We start from the raw sequence: 19118 nt of genomic DNA, 5'->3' as shown, positions 1-19118 counted from the left end.
ACTAAGCTATCCCTCCATCCCAGAGCTAAAACTATAAACTATTAGAAGGAAAAAATGTATGATACCAGGTTTGACAATAATATGACATCAAAAACACAGGCAACAGAAATAAAAATAGACCAAAATTTAAATTTTCTGGTCATCCAAAAACACAATCAACAAAGTAAAAAAATGAAACAAAACCAAAAGCCCAGTCCATATATATACATACATACATACACACACACACACATATATATATACATACATACATATATACACACATATACATACATACATACATACATACATACATACATACATATAAATAAAACAGTGTGTGTGTCTGTATGTGTAATTTTGGTCTTTTAATACAAGGTTTCTCTGTATAGCCCTAGCTGTCCCGGAATAGCTCTTGTAGACTAGGCTGACCTAGAACTCAGTGATCCATCTACCTCCCAAGTGTTGAGAGTAAAGGCGTATGCCACCACTGCTGGGCTAGGAGAAAACATTTTAAGTGAGATAGGTGAAAAAACAGGACCATCAGTGACAACAGGTGACAAGTGGAAGCTACTCAGATATCACCCACTGGGTGATTAAAATAAACAAAATGTAGCATGCATATCCAATGTCCTGGCACATGCTACAGCATGAGCAAACCTAAAGGCATCTGTGGTGGTCTGAATGAGCCCTACATATGTGCACATATTTAAATGCTTGGTCCGAAGTTGGTGGAAGTGTTTGAGAAGGATCAGGAGGTGTGTCTTTGTTGGATGAACTGTGTACTGGGGGTGGGCTCTGAGGTTTCACAAGGCCATTCTCTTCCCTCTCTTTCCCATGCCTGCCTGTCTGCTGCCATGCTTTCCACCTCCATGATGGTCATGGACTCACCCTTTAAAACTGTTAAGCAAGACCCCAAATAAATGCCTTCTTTTATGCATAGCCTTGGCCATGATGTTTCTTCATAGTCATAGAAAAGTAACTGAAGTGACAGGAAATGAAACAAGCCAGTCTGAAAGACAAATACTGATGCAAGGGACTTGGTGCACAGGATTGGAAAGAAAACAGGACTTGGGGCTGGGGAGATGATATGGATGGGTAGTTGTTGGATGTTTCAGTTTCCCAAGGTTGCACCACTGGGATGTGGTGCCACTAAATTCTACAGTGAAATGATCGAGATGGTACATGTATCTACCGTGACTTATTTTTAAAAGTTGACTATAACGATTAACCTTTTAGAGAGCTAGGAAGAGGTCTCAATTAGGGAGAGGTGTGCCCATTTATTGTCATTTTATCCCTTTACTGTAGTTGTAATGGCATTCTGGAAGGAAGGCAAAATATGAAGCTAAAGCATAGAAATTCACAGGCTTAATTTTTATTTTCCTTAGAGATCATATTCAACTATCAAAGTGTGAACAATAGAATAGGATCAGAAGAACCTGATGACAAAAGGGACCTACTTTTAAATATACAAGGAGAAAGGTAAGCTGGGATATATTGGAATTAGGTAATTGATCATATGACCTTTAAGAATATTTTCAAATTAATTTTTTACATATCAAGGATACCTCAGTCCCAAACTTCCTGCCTTGCTTATTTTAAACAAAACACAAAATTATCTATATTTAGCTGTTAAGTATTGTCCCCATAAGCTACCAAGGGCCCAGAAAGAAGAGCATCTGTAGATGCTTGGGTCCTCTGGAGTGGTTTGAATAACATGATCACAATGTAAATTTCACAGCTTTCATTACCTACAGATCCAGAATCGATGCTGGGAATGAAGAAAGGGACAGACAGAAACCTTATCTTCTAGGTTCAAGGTAGCAAGAGCAACTGTGCCCTTCTGGGTGAGGACTTTCCCACTGACAGATCTCTTGGGTTGGGTCTTAATTTCTCAAGATTGCTTCTTATTAGGTATTTCAAATAACTCTGACCACAAGGGAAGTTGAATAGTTCGGCATGAAACAAGGCTAAAACGGCTCCCACAGGGACTTCTTTTTCTGGGTCAACCCTTGCCAGGCTAAGGAAGAGGAGATTCTTATTTCTCCATTACTCCCAATTTTTCTCTGCCTGCACTTAACCACCTAGTTTTAAGAATTTGAACAGAGGAAATCTAAAGTCCTTCTGACCTACAATTTCCTGTACCCCCTCAGCTTCACTTCCTTTCAGTACTGGAATTTGGTTTGGGTTATTTTCTTCCCCCAAATTTAGTTCAACCTCAGGTTCAGATTAGTATCCTGTATTGCCCAAGCTATAGATATAGAAGTCGACAAATGAAACTCAGGAAAAGAGAACATGACATGAAATTTCCAGACACATGGAAGAACCGAAGCAAACTGATCTCTGAAGAGGGCTCTACATGTTTCTCAGGTGGTTAGAGTGCTTGCTTAATATGCATGAAGTCCTGGGTTCCAGCCCCAGCACCACATAAAACTGAGATTGGTGTGCCTGGTGTTGGTGGCACACACCTTCAATCCCAGCACTCGGGAGGCAGAGGCAGAGGATCTCTGTGAGTTCGAGGCCAGCCTGGTCTGCAGAGCTAGTTCCAGGACAGGCTCCAAAGTGACACAGAAAAACCCTGTCTTGAAAAACAAACAAACAAACAAACAACAAACAAAAGAACAACTGGGATTGGTGGATCACACCAGCTTTTCGGAAGTGGAAGTGGAAAGGTCAGAAGTTCAAGCTCATCCTTAGCTACACAAATCCACTTTGGAATACACAGGTTCTGCCATGTAATATTTATGATGACCCCATGAAAATTTTATATATATATATACACACACACACACACACACATACATATACATATATATACATATATATCATACATAATTTATAATACACATTATACACATAGATGTTATATGTTATATATTATGTATATATAATATGTGACATATACACTTATTTCTTGGGAAAGCTTTAATAATTCTCAAAATCAGCCAATTTACCCAGAGTGATTAAACACTTCAAACTGTACCTGCTTGGTGTGCTTCCATCCTGCTGGGAGTGGTCAGGTCTGAGTGGGTAACGCTTGGTTAGAACCAAGCACACGCATGACATCTGTCCTTGGTTGAGAGGAGGATGTACAGTCGACGGTTCCCATTTTGTGAGGTACATCTTCTCAGGCACGATGATGAAGTAGGCCTACACTTGACCAGCAGGAACCAGGATTCACTCAACAGCCTAGCTTTGGCTCTTACCTTAACACAGATGACAAACTGTATTTTGAAATTTACAGTTGTAGAACAAAACACCACAAGTTAAATAATTATGTTTATGTGTTGAGTTTATTCTTTTTGCCAAATGATGGAGAAAACGGTGATGATCATGGAGTGCATCAATCCAGACTTGCTACTTACTTATTTATGAATGCTACACCGGGTGTTCCCCTAAACTCATAAAAAGTTTATAATCGTGCAAGCGGGGACACACTGAAAAGTTTTTAAAATATTTAGTAACCAAATGGCAAGGTTTCAAATTGTGCTGGAAAATTAAAGTCATCTTTCTTGTTTCCTGTAGCAAATCGGCATTAGAATTTTGAAGTGGTTGTTTCTTTTATGTTTTTGGAATCTTTCCTTTCTCGAGGATATGCCTCTAGATTCAAACCAAGTGAAACTTCACTAGAGTTCCGTTTCCTCTGATTTGCTAATCCCAAATGATCTGTTCAGTCATTCTTTAACTTTTATTTTAAAAATACCCACTGAGGGCAGAGATGGCTTACTGGCTACAAGCGCATGCTGCTCTTGCTGAGTTCTGTTCCCAGCACTTGCAGCAGGCAGCCAGCTCACAAGCCTCCTGTAACCCCAGCTCTGGATGGTCGGAATCCCTCTTCCAGACTCTGCTGGGCACCTGCACTCAATGTACTCACCTTCTACATATAGGCACATTTAAAAAATAATAAAAATACTTTAAAAACATACACCTGACCATTTAGATCACTGTTGGCTCTTTGAAGACAGTTCAGAGCTTTAAGCCACATCCGTGTCCAAGCTTTAACGGTGGCTCTCAGCTTGGCTGATGGCAAGAAACTTTATTGCCCATGAGGCACCAAGAACTTTGGCTACACATTATTTCTGAGTGCGTCTATGAGAGTGTGTCTGGATATGATCAGCATTTGGATTAGAAGAAGGGGAGCAGGTGGTTTTCCCTGAGGCGGGCAGCCCTGATTTGATCCAGTGAAGGCGTGGAGAAGACACTGAGTAAGAAAATGCTCTCTCTCCTGTTTCCCTCATCTCAGATCAGACTGGAAATGCCTCCCTTAGCTCCCTGGTCCTCGTCCTTCAGATGTACACTGTGTCATTGCCTCTTGGGGTTCCCTAATTTGCAGATTACAGATCTTACACTTGTTGGCCAATTATTTCTAGTTTCTCAGTGTGTGTGTATGTATGTACGTACGTACGTACGTATGTATGTATGTATGTACATATGTATGTATGTGGTTGTGAGAGGGTGGAAAGAAAAGAAAGAAGAGTGATAGGTGACAGACAGTAAGCAATATATTCACGGCACCATCATGAATATAAAATCAAACAGGGACAGCAGGTGTAGTTCAAGAGTAGGTTGCTTGTGTAACATGCACCAGGCCAGGCCCTGGGTTCAATCCCAAGCACTTAAATTTTTTTTAATTGTGATCCTAATATAAGGGTAAACCAAGGAAATAAATTGTAAGTTAAGTAATTGATTATTTTCAATTTTCAAATTGTGGTTAAATATATATAACAAATACACACTCTAAACCATTTTGAGGTATAAAAATCCATATTTATTGTTGTTAAACTTTCACAAGATTTATCTATAGAATTCCTTTCATATTGCAAAACTGAAACTATGTACCCTTTAAACAATAATTCCAGAGGCTGGAAGGTGGCTTAGTGTGTCTAGCAAACTTCTTTGCAAAAATGAGGAACTGAGTTCAGATCCCCAGAACAGACATGGACTACTGTGCCTACCTGTAACCTCTGGATGTAACCTCAGGGCTGGGGGCTGAGCAAACACTAGAGGCTCATTGATCAGTCAGTGGAGCTGAATTACAATCTGTAATTGCATTGAGTGACACTGTTTCAAAACCAATGGTGGAAAGGTGATTAAGGAAAAGATTGTTATGGCAACCTCTGGCTTCCCCACTTGGCTGCATGAGTAACACACACACACACACACACACACACACACACACACACACACACACTCAATGTTCTTTATTGTTCTTTTTCTTAAACTCCTTGACACCATCATTTTACACACTCCCTCTATGAGTTTTAATGCTATGTACCTCATATAAACAGACTCATAGAATATTTGTATCTTTGTAACTGACTGTTTTAATTACTACCCTTTTGACTGTGCAAAGAGGCAACATGACCATGGCTCCTTACAAAAGAAAGAACTTAATTGAAGGCTTGTTTACAGTTTCAGAGATAGTCCATAATCATCATGGTGGGGAGCATGGTGGCAGGCAGTCGGGCACGCACAATATTGGAGCAGTAGCTTAGAGTTTACACCCTGATTCATAGGTAGGTAGGTAGGGGGGGAGAGAGAGAGAGAGAGGGAGGGAGGGAGGGAGAGAGAGAGAGAGAGAGAGAGAGAGAGAGAGAGAGAGAGAGAGAGAGAGAAGAGATTTTGAGCCTAGTGTGGGCTTTGGGCACTTGAATACCTGCCCCCAGTTGTAAGAAGTATGGTTTTTCCGCCCTCTGCCAGTCTGGTTCCGCCACCATGCCAGCCCCAAATAACACACTGAGACTCTGTATTTGATATAATGCTATTGGCCAGGTACTAGTTTCTTATCGGCTAGCTCTGTCTTAAGTATTAACCCATTTCTATGTATTTCCACGTGGTCTTATCTTACTGGGGAATACGGTAGGCGTCTCGTCTCCCCAGTTTCTTCATCTTGACTCCTCCTTACTACTTCATCTTTCCTCCTTGTCTCCTAGTCCCTCCTACCTTCCTTTCCTATTGGCCAACAGTGCTTTATTCATTAACCAGTATGAGAACTATATATACATAATGGCATCTCCCATCACCCAGTAACAGTGCTATTCTCTACAGGTGTCTACTCTCTTACCTAAATTCTAGCATTTCTGGAACTTTATACACTTTACGCAGTATCCGCATAGTTTGACATTTTTCTACCCACTGGGGAGCCATCTTTCCTTCTCTGTGTTTCTACGAATTCCCTTATTTTAAGATTCCTTATAAAAGGTGTGTGTCCCTTATCTGAAACATCTGGGCCACAGAAAGTTTTCAAAATATTTGCATAAGCATGAGCTATCTGGAAGATGAGACCAAAGTCTATATATGAAATTCACTTGTGTTTTCTATATTCCTTACATACATTGGCTGAGGTAATTTTATACACTATTTTGCTCACCTATATATTTAACAAACTTGTATATTGCAGGTGATAGGGCTAGGAGGCCTTTTGTCCTTTGGGGGTACTTAGAAAAGCATGTTATGCACTTGTATTTTATCACGAGGTCAGGTGTGAGACTGTCCATCTGAAGTGCTCTGTCAGCTCAAACACTTGGTTTTAGGCCATGTTGGACTTCAGACTTTAGATGAGTGGAGCTCCATTGGTATCTATTGTACATTGTTGTATTTGTCCTCTGTGACTGGCTTGTTTCATTCAACATGTCATTGATGTTTCCACAAAAAACAAGATCTCTCCTTCTCCTTCTGTAATGTAATGAGTCAAAAGCAGAGCACACTCCATGCAGGTATCCACCACTAAGTTACTTCCCCAGCCTTAGAGTTCTCTGTGGAGCCCTGACCGGGAACTCACTCATAGACCAGGCTGGCAGCAGACTCAGAGATCTGCCTGCTCTGCCTCCTGAGTGCTGAGATTAAAGACATGTGCCACCTAAGTTGTTTAATTTTGAAAACAAAAAAATTATCATGGTATGTGTGTGTGCACGCACATGCCATAGCCAGAATGCAGTGTCAGAAGATATCTTTTGGAATCAGTTCTCTCTTTCCACCATTACATGGGTTTTAGACATGAAACTTGGGTCATCAAACTTTCAAAGCAACTGCCTTTACCTGCTGACATCTCTCTAGCCCAAGAGATCTTTCTTTTAAAGACTCGACAATATGCCATTGTATTTATATGCACTTTTTTTTTTTTTTTAAATACGTTCATCTGTCAATGGGCCATTTAGGTTGCCTCCATGTTGTCTTCACTATTGTGAATAGTGTTGCAATGACCATGGGAGTGAAGTTGGCTCTAAGACCTTGACTTTGCTTTGTGTATATGCTCTGAAGTTGAGTGCTGGGTCACATGGTGGTTATGTGTTTTATGTTTTGAAGAAGCTCCATACTGTTTTCCATAAAGGCTGTAGAATTCACATCCAGCAGTGTACAAGGAACCCCTTTTTCTTTTCTCTGCACCCCTAACAGATGTAAGAAGCTACCTCATGTGGCTGTGACTTGCATTTCCCTGATGATGTCTTAGTTGTATTTCCTGTTGCATTGATAAAACAATCTCACAAAAGCAACTAAGGGAGAAATGGCTTTTTTTGGGGGGGGCGGGGCTCACAGTTCAAGGTTAATCAAGATGGCAAGAACTTGAAGCAGTTAGTCCTATTAAATCCATAGTCAAGAGTAGAAAGCTATGATTAATACATGCATGTTTGTGCTCAGCTGTTTTTCTCCAATCATATAATTCAAGATCCCTTGTCTAAGGAATGGTGTCACCCACAGTGGGCAAATCTTTCCATTAATCAAAACCACGCACCACAGACATGCCCATAGGCCAGCCAAATCTAGACAATCTGTTATTAACTCCCTTCCCGTGTAGTTCTAGATGGTTTCAGGTTGACAAACTATCTATCACAGCCAGTGATATTCATTTACCTGCTGATCAATTAGATGTCATCGTGGACAAACTTTCTATTCAGTTCCTTTGTGTAATTTTTGGTCACAGAAGCTGAAGAGATGGCTCAGCACTCAAGATCACTTGCTGCTCTTCCAGAGGACCCATATTGACTCCTAGCACATGGGAGGCTATAACTGTTCTAACTCCAGCTCCAGGGGACCCAGTACCCACCCTCTTCTGACCTCAGTGAGCCCTGCATGCATAGTACACAGACACATGCAGACAAAATACCCATACATATAAAATAATTTAAATTTTCAGTCAATAGCATTAGTGCTTCACTATTAAATTGCATCGACTTTTTGACTACTATTTTTTGGCAGTCTTTTCTTTTTCCATTTCATTGTTTCTTGTGCTGTTTGGATTTTGAGTCTGATTAATTTCACTTGGCTGCTTTTTGTCTGTGCTTTTGATATCAGACTCAAGAAATTCTGTCAAAAACAATGTCAAGAAATATTTTGCCTTACATAGTCTATTAGATTCAGATCTTGCATTCTTGTTTTTGAATATTTTTATTAATTCTCTGGAAAATCCTTACAATGTATTTTGATAATAGCCACCCCCAACTTCTCCCTCATCCATCCATTGCCCAACCCCAACAACTATTGTGTCTTTTTAAAATTTAAAACCCCCTAACTCTGATTTATGCTGCCCACATACTTCTGGTTGTGGGGCTACTCACTGTAGTGTTTGACTTGCTAGGCCCTATACCCTTAAAGAAAACTGACACTCATGGAAGCCATCAACTGCCTATAGATCCTCATTTTAAGTGTAGGACTTTGCACTCAGTGTGAAGTCAGATCCAGTGTCATGCCTTTGCACAAGATGTCCAATCTTCCAGGCAGTTTACTGAACAGACAACCTTTTCCCTCTTGTGTTTTCTTGGGGTAAGATCAGTTAACAGTACATGGGCACATTTTTTAGTTCTCCACTCTTTTGGTCTGTAAGTTTACTTTTACACAAGTATATTATTTTGATTGATGTAGCTGTAATATTTTCTAAAATTAGGGAGTATAATGTTTCTTTGTTCTTGCCCCAAACTGCCTTAACTACTCAGTGGTGTTTGTGGTTCAATGGAGTTTTAAATGTCTTTGCTTTTAATTGCTTTTTAATGTCACTGGGGTTTGGCTAGGGATTTCATTAATGACAGCATTACGTATTGGTGAACATAGGATACCTTTCCAGTTGTGTTTGCAGGCTGCAGATGTAGTTCAGTGACTCCAAAATGTCACCTACTATATGGTTCTAAGATACCCAATATCCAGAAAAGAAAACAACTGTAGTACATGGGCACTAGTGGTTTTCAAGACTGAGGGAAGTGGGCAAAAGGGGGAAGCTGCTTAGCTGGCAAGACAGCTTCACTTAAGCTAGAAAGGTTGGGAACTTGATAAAGGTAGGGTTGTACAACTTGGGAAACACACTAAGTGCTATTTGCACATTTTCATTGTTCAGTGCTTAATTCCTGTTATATAGTTCCACCTTAAAATCTTTTACAAGATTTATTTTTTAAAATTAAAAACTCAGCCAGGTGGTGGTGGCACATGCCTTTAAACCCAGCACTTGGGAGGCAGAGGCAGGAGGATCTCTGAGCTCAAGGCCAGCCTGGTCTAAAGCAAGAACTCCAGGACAGCCAGGGCTTCACAGTAAAACCCCATCTCAAAGAACAAACAAACACCAAAAAACAAAATGAAAAACTCTGTATGTGTAGGTGTGTATGGGAGAGTTTAAGTACTCTTGGAGGTCAGAGGCACAGGATCCCCTGGAACTGGGGTTTTTAACAGGCAATTGTAAACCACCCAACATAGGTGATAGAAACATAACTTGGGTCCTCTGAAAGAGCAGTATACATGCTTGGCCACTAGGCAAGCTATTTCTTCAGCCTTCACCTTAACTAATTTTGAATGCCACTCACATTATTTTTGTGAGATTGAGATAAGCTTGCAAAGTATATATAGGCTATCCCAAAAGAATAATGATGCCATCACTGTCAAAAGATTATTGCTTCATTGTTCCTGGTTCATTATCTCAGAGTGATGGAGACACTCATAATCAAATGCCCACACATCAATTCAAGGGAGCTGGTGAGGCAAACACTCTGTCTTTTATTGCATTCATATATACAGACAGGCCTTGCACTGACTCATAGGTTAAAAAATAAAATTTACTCAACAAGAGCCTTTCCCTCCAAAACAGTAAATGAGTGATAAATGTCCAACAATTTCAGAAAACCTAGCATCCACATTATGCAGCTATGATCTGTAAATACCAGATCCATGGATCCGATGCCCCTCTTCTGGCCTCTGGCGGTGTTCACAAACACACACATGCACATACATTTAACAACTGTTTCTTTTTCTGAACTTTAGAAATGGGCATTTCATTTTTTAGCTGAAAAAGCACTGGAATTGTAATAATCTAGTAAAAACAGATGTTTGTAATCCCTCCTTAAAGCATATAATACACATATGGTACTTTATTATATAGTTAATAAAAGCAAATGGTCTTGAAGTAACAAGTGTGATGATGTATATGTGATGGAATGCAAGTACACATATTTGTGTGAGGAGGTGTGGGAGGCCAAAGGGCCTTTAAATTGAGCCCAGAGCTTGCTGATTTGGCTAATCCAACTAGCCAGCTCACTCTGGGGACACCATCTCCACCACTAAATTCTGAGAGCTAGAACTCCAGGCTGTGACCATGCCCACCCTACACTTATGTAGGTGCTGGAAATCTGTACTCTGCTCATCTTTGTGCAGCTGATGCTTTACATGGTGCATCAGAGGAACAATTTTGATGGGAACAGAAATAGACGTGTTAATCACAAAAATAACTAACAGATACATCAGTATAATTATGTTAAATTTCAACAAATTATAAAAACATTTTTAAATTATATACTTTCTTTTCTAAATATAAAATTACAAGCTAACCTCTCCACTTAGTCCTCAATTGTTATTAATAGGAAGTACTACCAGGCTACCTTTATTTCATTTTAAGACTTGCTGCTGTTTTGTTTGACAGAGTCTCACTTGATTCTCCTGCCTCAGCTCCCTAGGACTTAGGCTATAAGGTATGTGCTACGAACACATGGCTGGTTAAATCTTTGAATTCATATGTATAACTACTGTAGAATGATAAATTAAATTGTAATTAATCACCAGTAAGAGTTATCTGAAAAATAACAAGAGAATACTTAGTGCCTAGTATCATAGGTGGAGTGGAAACACCAGCTTTAGAACCAGGTTAAGATAGGTCCACGTTCTGGCATTGTGACCCTATATAGTAACCTCCTGGGGCATTGGTTTCTTCACTTTTATGTGTATAGCAAAGGTAACATATCTCATTAGCTTCTTCAAGAAACCTGGTGACCTGAGTTTATCCCCAGAAGCCACATAAAAGTAGAGAGAATTTACTCACCTTTTCCTCTGACTTCCACATATCCACCAGCACATGCACTACCCCATGTACACAATATTCTTTTTAAATTCATAGGTGAAAACTTTACAAGGTCTTTCCTAAAACACTGAAAGGATGCAAAAGGGAAGAAATAACACAAGGTATTCAGTTTTAATGTAATTTAAAAAGAAAACCCTACAAATCAAAGTAATGTTTCCTAATGCCATTGAACTATACCTATAAGGCAAATGGGTATTCTGATGTAAAGTCACTTGAGTACATCACTAACCTTTACCCAAACACGAAGCAGATATATGTGAACTTATAGGCTGCATCCAGTCAGCATCTTCCTTTGTAAAAGTTATACTGGATCACAACAGGCTTAATATTTACATATTCTCCACTGTTGTTCTCATGTGATAAGCCATATAGGCCTCAATATTAATTGCGTATGAAAGTTTGCTTCTGATGGCTCACTACTGTTTTGCATGTCTGAACTGTCAGATCCTGACTGGGAAGGAGGTTGTATAAGAATGTACAGAACTTGTTACTACCAAATACATGGCTTTTTTCATTACCTTCCCTCCCTGGCTGCTTAACTTTCTCAAAGAAGCCTAAGAGTCCAGTACCAGCTCCTTCTCATCTAAGACAAGGATAAACAGTTCACTGATCAGTGACTTTGAATTCTACTATTCTAAAGGTATATGGGACAGAGATGAAAACTCTACAAGGTTCAAGGTGTTGGATAATCTGGGGGCTTACTTTGATTCTAAGGGTTTGGTACATTAGAGTTCTATAGCATATGGAAACAGGTTTGACAAGAAACTGAGTGCTACTGAGAAAATGAACTTCATACAGACAAACTTGCTGCTTCTATGCCCTGGTTCTTCTAAAGGTTTATATTATTCCAAAGCAGTTCCCTGCAGTGGATTTGTGTTACAACTTGTCTTGAGCCCAGCAGTGGTGGTGCACACCTTTAACCCCGCACTCAGGAGGCAGAGGCAGACAGATCTCTGTGAGTTTGAGGCTAGCCTGGTCTATAAGAGCTAGTTCCAGGACAGCTTCCAAAGACAGAGAGAGACTAAAAACCAAAAACAAACAAACAAACAAACAAACAAACAAAACCCAAAAACAAACATAAACCCAAAAAAGAAAAAAATAAAAAACAACTTTGTCTTTGAAGCAGGAAAGATGAAAACAGCAGTTCTCTTTAAATAGTCAAACATTTCCCCCCCTATTTAACCTCTTTTAAGTTGATGAGAACACAATGTACAATAACAGTTTCTCTTGATGTGAAAGAATTACTCTGTGTAACTATCAGCAGTACATCCCTTGTATTTTCAGTTCTCAATCTTGTATCAGTAAAGCATACGGAATGGAGTCTGCTGTACAAAACACTACTGCATCTGACACAATAACAGCACCAAAGACAGGCTGACCAAGCAGGGGTCTGAAAATATAATTATCCAAAGACAGGTTTTTATTGCAAATATTTACTCAAAAACTACTATATACAACAGAATTTTAACAGGTGTTGAAAACATTTAACACTCAGTGAAACAGTTTAAGAATTAAAAATGCAGCATTTAAAATAAAAATTTATTAGTACTTCAAAGCAAATTATTGTTTGTTGTATTCATTTCTAGATCTGAAAAGTCAATTTAGTAGCTGACTTATGGGTAAATTAGGCTAGTTTCCACAACCAATTTTTTAAAAATCTGCTTTAGGGTCCCATTTGAAGTTTCTACTTTTATAAAAGTCCCTTAAACATGGTAGAGTATATGCCGGAGCATGTTTTCAATTCCATGCTTTTCACCTACACTCAACCACACTTTGGTTTGGCTTCCAGACCCATTTTTATGGGTCTAGTGCTAAAATTCATTGAAACAATATTAAAAGCATAGTAGCTACAAGAGTTTCAGTAACAGATTTCTACTTTATACAACTAGCCCACAGGGGTGGGGTGGAGTTCTGCACAGCTTATACACTGACTAAAAGCACAAATATAAACTTATATTTTCATAATTTCACTTTCACTGAAAGTTTTATAAAGGTTAAGTTGACAGCCTGGCAGGCTAACACTTGTATGGAGGTGCACAGATTCTAAAATTCTGTTCGCATGCTTCTGACAGACTGGAATGTTGTATTAAGTCCAAACTTAAGTTTATATTCATCCAAATTCTCAATAGGTCAATTTAGCACTCTAAGCATGCTTCATTACCAGGATCATATTAAAAAATAAAGTCTTCATTAACAGTAACAATTGATGGTCAGTTTAAAGGTATTTTCAAAATATGCATCGTTTCAAATCTCTTTAAGTTTACTAAAAGGAATATACAGGTGATAAGGATTTTAAGTTTAGGACTAATGAAAGTTTGAAAAGTCCGATTAACATAGGTAATATTCTTACAATAATTTCATATTGGTGAACAAGATTTCTTCAAAAAGTGCTAAGAGACCCTTGGACGGCAAACTTAGTTTTCACTAAAGGTGTTCTGGTTTTTAAAAGCTTCAAAATTCATACTAGCCATGCTATTACTGGCAAACTGACTTAGGATTGATCATTCAGGTGAAGTGTATGAAAGACCTCCCACTGCTGACCTCTACCACGGCACTACTGAGCCCACTGGACAGCTCTAAGTGCTTCTGTTGGGAACTAAACTCGGAACGACTACATCACTTCAGCTTCTTTCCTTTCCTTCTGCCAGGTCTACTGCTGTCTCTGCTCTTCTCCCTCCAGGACTGCCACCTGTTTGATCAGACACCGTGTCACTGGAATTGGCTGAAGAATAATCACCCTTATGAAGCATCTCTGTGGCTTCACACTCAAGTACCTCTGATGGTGTCAAACGTTCCAAACAAACACTGCCTTGCTCACTAGCATCATCAGAACCCACAGATTCAAGTTTGTTTCTTTGCCTCTGAAACTGGTCAATGCCGGCAGTCCCTGCCGTTAACTGAAAACCCTGCCCAGACTCTGAAGAAAACTCAGGTGCAGGGGAGTGATGCTCTTTACTCTGATCACATGAATCCATGTGTTCTGAACTCTGGTGCAACTTCAGTTCCATTTCCTGACAGGTGTGCTGTATCTGTTCTTCCTTTCCCATTTTATCTGCTCCAGCATCTGAATTGTGACTGAAGATGTTCTTTGAACTGCTTTCATTTTCTGCATCTGAAACTGCTACATTTCCTTCACAGTTTGCTGCTGCTCCTGCTGCTGCAGCTTCACATACACTTGCATCACACCCAATGTCTTCTTCTGATGAAGGAGCTTTATCCTGCTTACTGAAAAACAAAGCAGTTTATTATCCATTCGTAAAACAATGTAACTCAAAGCTATCAAAACACAGGCACACTGTAAGAAGTAACACAAGTAAAAAGACTTGCCTACCCAAACAGATATAAGGCCCTAAGCCTTGGCTATTCTCTTACAACTTGGGAGAGAGCTGTTTGCTAGCAAAACTGTAGGAAATACTGAAGGCACAAATCAAAAGGAACTTGGAACCTGAGTGCCTACCAGATGCCCTGGTCATAGCTGTGACTGCTGTTGTCTGCTTAAAGCTCTGCCTGTGTCTAGGTCAAATTTAAATGTCCCGAACAGTAAGTAAAAGTACTTAGCATAAGGAATTGATGGAAAAGTTAATTTCTTTTATGTTTTATATACTCTATGCTTTCCTATATAAAATCAAATCAGCATTCATAAACATTTCCATGAATTTTTTCAAAAAGATTTATTCATTATGTATAGTGTTCTGCCTGTATATATATTTGCACACCAGAAGAGGGCACCAGATCTCATTATAGATGGTTTTGAGACACCACGTGGTTGCTGGGAATTGAACTCAGGACCTCTGGATGAACAGCCACTCTTACCCTCTGAGCCATCTCTCCAGCCCCCATTTCCCTGATTTTTGATAACCTCATATACTTGAAAACAAGCAAAGAATACATACATGCAGAGTACATGTTTAGCTACATACATATTTAGATATGTTTTCTCTGATCTTGGTATGTAAGTAGGAATAATAAAATGAATCATAAAATGGTAGATACAGCTTTGTGATAGGGATGATTACTTTAACACAAATAAATTACCACATATTCCTATTTATAATAACTAATTTATGTAGGTTTAGACTTTTTCTCAATGTGCTGAGTGACTGGCCCAGTGAGGATCTCAGATAACATCTACTATGAAACCACTAAGCATACAAGCCAGTTTCTTTGCAATTTATTTTATTGATCTGCATTTTGACTGACCTTGGCACAATTCTGATAGTTTCCAAATCACGCCCCACTGAGATCTTCAAGTAAGCATTGATTAATGAAAAATTTGGAAAATGGTCTATCATGAAAGCTAGCTTAGCAAACATCTGCTTGTCTCCATGCATATCTCATCTGTGTTGCTATTCTGAAGGATCTTTTGGTCCATATATCATGCTATTATATGTTATTAGTCTCTCAGAAAGATTCTGATTTTTACATCCAACCATCTTAGTTAAAATATAATTACCCACTCTGAACTCATTTTCTTATGTTCACTAGTCATAAAATCCACCCTTATACTCCTTTCATATTTGTAAAATTAATTTTTTGTTCAGATCATATTGGACAGACTATAATTCATAGAAAATCTGACAGATGATGTATTTATTTCCCTAACTGTTCAAGATGACTGTTCAACTTCTTTGCTCAGAATTCTAGGACAAAGGTGTAAGGAGGCAAGAATATTTTACAAGTAAAAGCACAAACAACGTCTTGATAAGGCCGTTACTCAATGGTTTACTTTTTTGGGAGGGAGGAAGATTATTCTCAGATTAGCAAGTAACCTCCTATAAAATATAAAAATATAGAAATGAGAAAACTACATATGTAACTGTCTAATCTTATAATCTATAATATCTTTTAACTGTTTTCATTTAAGAGGCAAATACTTAACAAATATAATATTTAAATGATATATACATACATACATACACACAATCTTTTTTTGAGACAAGGTTTCTCTGTATTGTTTTGGAACCTGTCCTGGAACTAGCTCTGTAGACCAGGCTGGCCTCAAACTCATAGAGATCTGCCTGCCTCTGTCCTCCCAAGTGATGGGATCAAAGGTGTGTGCCACCAATCCCTGGCCTATTTATAATAGTTTAAGAAACTTAAAATTTACAAAATAATTGACAATACTTAAAGATTTTAAAATCATGAATCTTGTTTTGTTAAGTTTGAAATTTCAATTAAAAGTCATTACTAAAGTAGTGTCATGTACAAAAATTCAAATAACTCTTTGCCAATGAAATATAATTTAGGCCAAGTATTAATTATTTCAGTAAACTTGACCAAGAGACTCGTTTGTTCCTTATTCTTACCCTTCAGAATGTGATGCTCCTGTTTCTCCTTCAGCTGTATTATGTCTTGCTGTTTCCTGAAACAATAACACTTTTACATTTATGGCTAAACTTAAGTATTATTATTATTATTATACTAAATATCCTGGATAGGAGGAACTTATGTGTACAAGCTAATACACTAAAGGGACAGAAAATGACCTTTCCAATCTTAAGTGTACACTGAGTAATTACTGTAATATATAATAGACATTTTTATTTTTCAAATCCTTAACAATTTCAGTGTGCCAAAAAGTTTTGAATCAAAGTCAAGAAGCAGCACCAACTTTACTAAGAGCTATTTTCCAGCTGAATGTAGTGGCTTACATCTTTAATTCCAGCTTTCAGGAAGCAGATGCAAGCAGATTTCTGTGAGTTTCAGGCCAGCATGTTCTACAGAGTGAGTTCTAGGTCACTACAGGCTACATAGTAAGATGTTGCCTATTTTCTTCACTAACATTTTCAAATGTGGACCATAGTTCCTTGAGCAGAAAACTAGTTGCAGTCTGAATATAAATAACAAAATGATGATGCCTCAGAATCTTATATAAAATGCAGATACTTAGGAAAAAAAACCTTTGAAATTTTTACTTAATACTTAGGAATTATGATAAAAGATTATGATAATTCTGTCAAGCCAAAATTGAAGAACTATTTTGCTTATTTCAAATGCTAAGCAATACTAGAAAAAAAACCTCTGTACAGAGCAAGCCGCTTAGCATTCCCTCATAACTACCACTTTCCAAGCACATATGCTGTTAGTGCATTAAGAACATTAAATTAATCATTTAGTACACAGGCGAGAGATCACAAATGAGCTGTTCAAGTGAGAGCTAATCAGAGAAAGCCAAAAGGCCAAGCAATACAGACAGTAGAAGAGGTTAGGTCCAGGTCTTGCTCTAAACCCACATCAGATTGACTCATGAGTAATGGCCTAACAAGTCAAACACAATTAAGTCTTTATTGTCCCCCAATTCTACTAAAATTAGAACCTAGAAATAACAGCTCTTCATCCATGAAAACCAAAATACCAAACATGCATCTCAACAAAGTTTTAGGAGATGGAGGGTGGCTGAAGTAGCAGAAAAGACTGAGATGGTAGAGATGGCAATGAGATGCCTGCAGCAGGGCAGTGTTTGAAGTGAGTCACAAAGGACCTACCTAAGGCATGTTTTTAGAGAAAGCCAGTCTAATGTTGAACATATGAAAGAGAAAACGGAAGCAGAGGAACAGCTGGAGTCCAACTGCTGTTTTTCCAATGCACACAGAGACCTGACCACAGAGACCAATAGTCAGCTTTCTGAACTACCTAATCAAGACTTGTGAGAACCAGGAATAGCAAAGGCCAACATGAGGGACTGAGAAAACAAAAAACAAGAAAGATCTGGATTTCTCTTTGTAGAAAATAATCAGTCCCAAAGAAATATCTCCCATAGGGACTGTGGGAAAAATCTCTTCACAGAATCCCTCAGCTCAGCACAGCACATCTGACTTCACTACAATGGAGTCTAAACAATATCCATGTACAGTGTGGAGGTTATATGTACACAAATCCAGGAGGCAAGTTCACATTAAAATTTATATCAGTGGGTCTAAAAGTGTGATTCACAGACATACAAGGAATCCATGTCACTTTTTAGGAAGTAAGTGAAGTCACAATTCTTAGTATAATACAAGAGCAGTGGAGAATAAAAATGCTGGCACTACAACATAAATCAAGACAAAAGTAACCCAACTGTACCACATATGCACAAACAGAACTAACTTACTATTATTAATTATTACAGTGCTGAAAGATCAACCCACGGCTATGTGCACGTTAGGGTAGACAGAGCTCTACTGAGAGCTATACCCCACAGCCTTAGGTTTCAGACTTCGAACTCATATCTTGTTAATGCTCTGTGCATATGTCCAAAGCACCAGGGTCTACAAATGAGTTGTGAGCTGATCACAGACTCTCCCCCACCCTCATAGAACATCACATCTGTTTTAAATAAAATGATTATTATATTGAGTAGATATTTTCATAGTAAAGTGAGTTTGTTACATGAAGGGAAAAATATCATGTGTTTACTGCTAGCAATAGCAACAACAACAAAAAACAAGCAAAAAACTTGTACAAAAAACAAAAAACTCCTATGCATCACAAATAAATTTAGTACCAGTATTAATGAATGAGACTGACATTATACAATGCTTGTCAACATTCTGTAGATCTAACTCAGTGAAACAAAATTTTTCAAATAAGCAGTACAAAATTTACCCATAGATAATAATATCTATTCAAAATATGATATAGGGTATCTGGATTAAAATGGCAAAATTCTTTGAAGCAACCTACAGGTGACTCCACAAATGACAATTAGATTTTATTTTCAAGAGAAGAAGAGGCAAAACATTAGAAATTAAAAAGATGGATAGCTGTAGTGCTGAAGACACAAAAAGGCTACATTAAGTGATAGTAGCAAACATGCCCCAGGATAAGC

The 19118-nt window shown here is 38.4% G+C and overlaps 1 protein-coding gene across 3 annotated transcripts in view; it reads right to left on the bottom strand.

Annotated features, from left to right (window-relative positions):
* Window positions 1–12685: 12685 nt before the first annotated feature.
* The window catches only part of Znf280d (zinc finger protein 280D), an 83782-nt gene continuing 77349 nt past the window's right edge, over window positions 12686–19118 (bottom strand). For all 3 annotated transcript variants that reach the window (XM_051197918.1, XM_051197915.1, XM_051197917.1), the window contains 2 exons: window positions 16615–16670; window positions 12686–14533 (listed from right to left, as the gene is read on the bottom strand). In XM_051197918.1, the coding sequence (XP_051053875.1) occupies window positions 13930–14533; window positions 16615–16670 (660 nt within the window). In that variant the 3' untranslated portion in view covers window positions 12686–13929. The remainder of the gene's footprint in view (window positions 14534–16614; window positions 16671–19118) is intronic.

This window comes from Phodopus roborovskii, unplaced genomic scaffold (genome assembly GCF_943737965.1).
Source record: "Phodopus roborovskii unplaced genomic scaffold, PHOROB, whole genome shotgun sequence".
NCBI classification, from domain to species: Eukaryota; Metazoa; Chordata; class Mammalia; order Rodentia; family Cricetidae; genus Phodopus; species Phodopus roborovskii.
The sequence above is the reverse complement of the archived record's forward strand: the minus strand, read 5'-3'. Positions and strand labels throughout refer to the sequence as shown.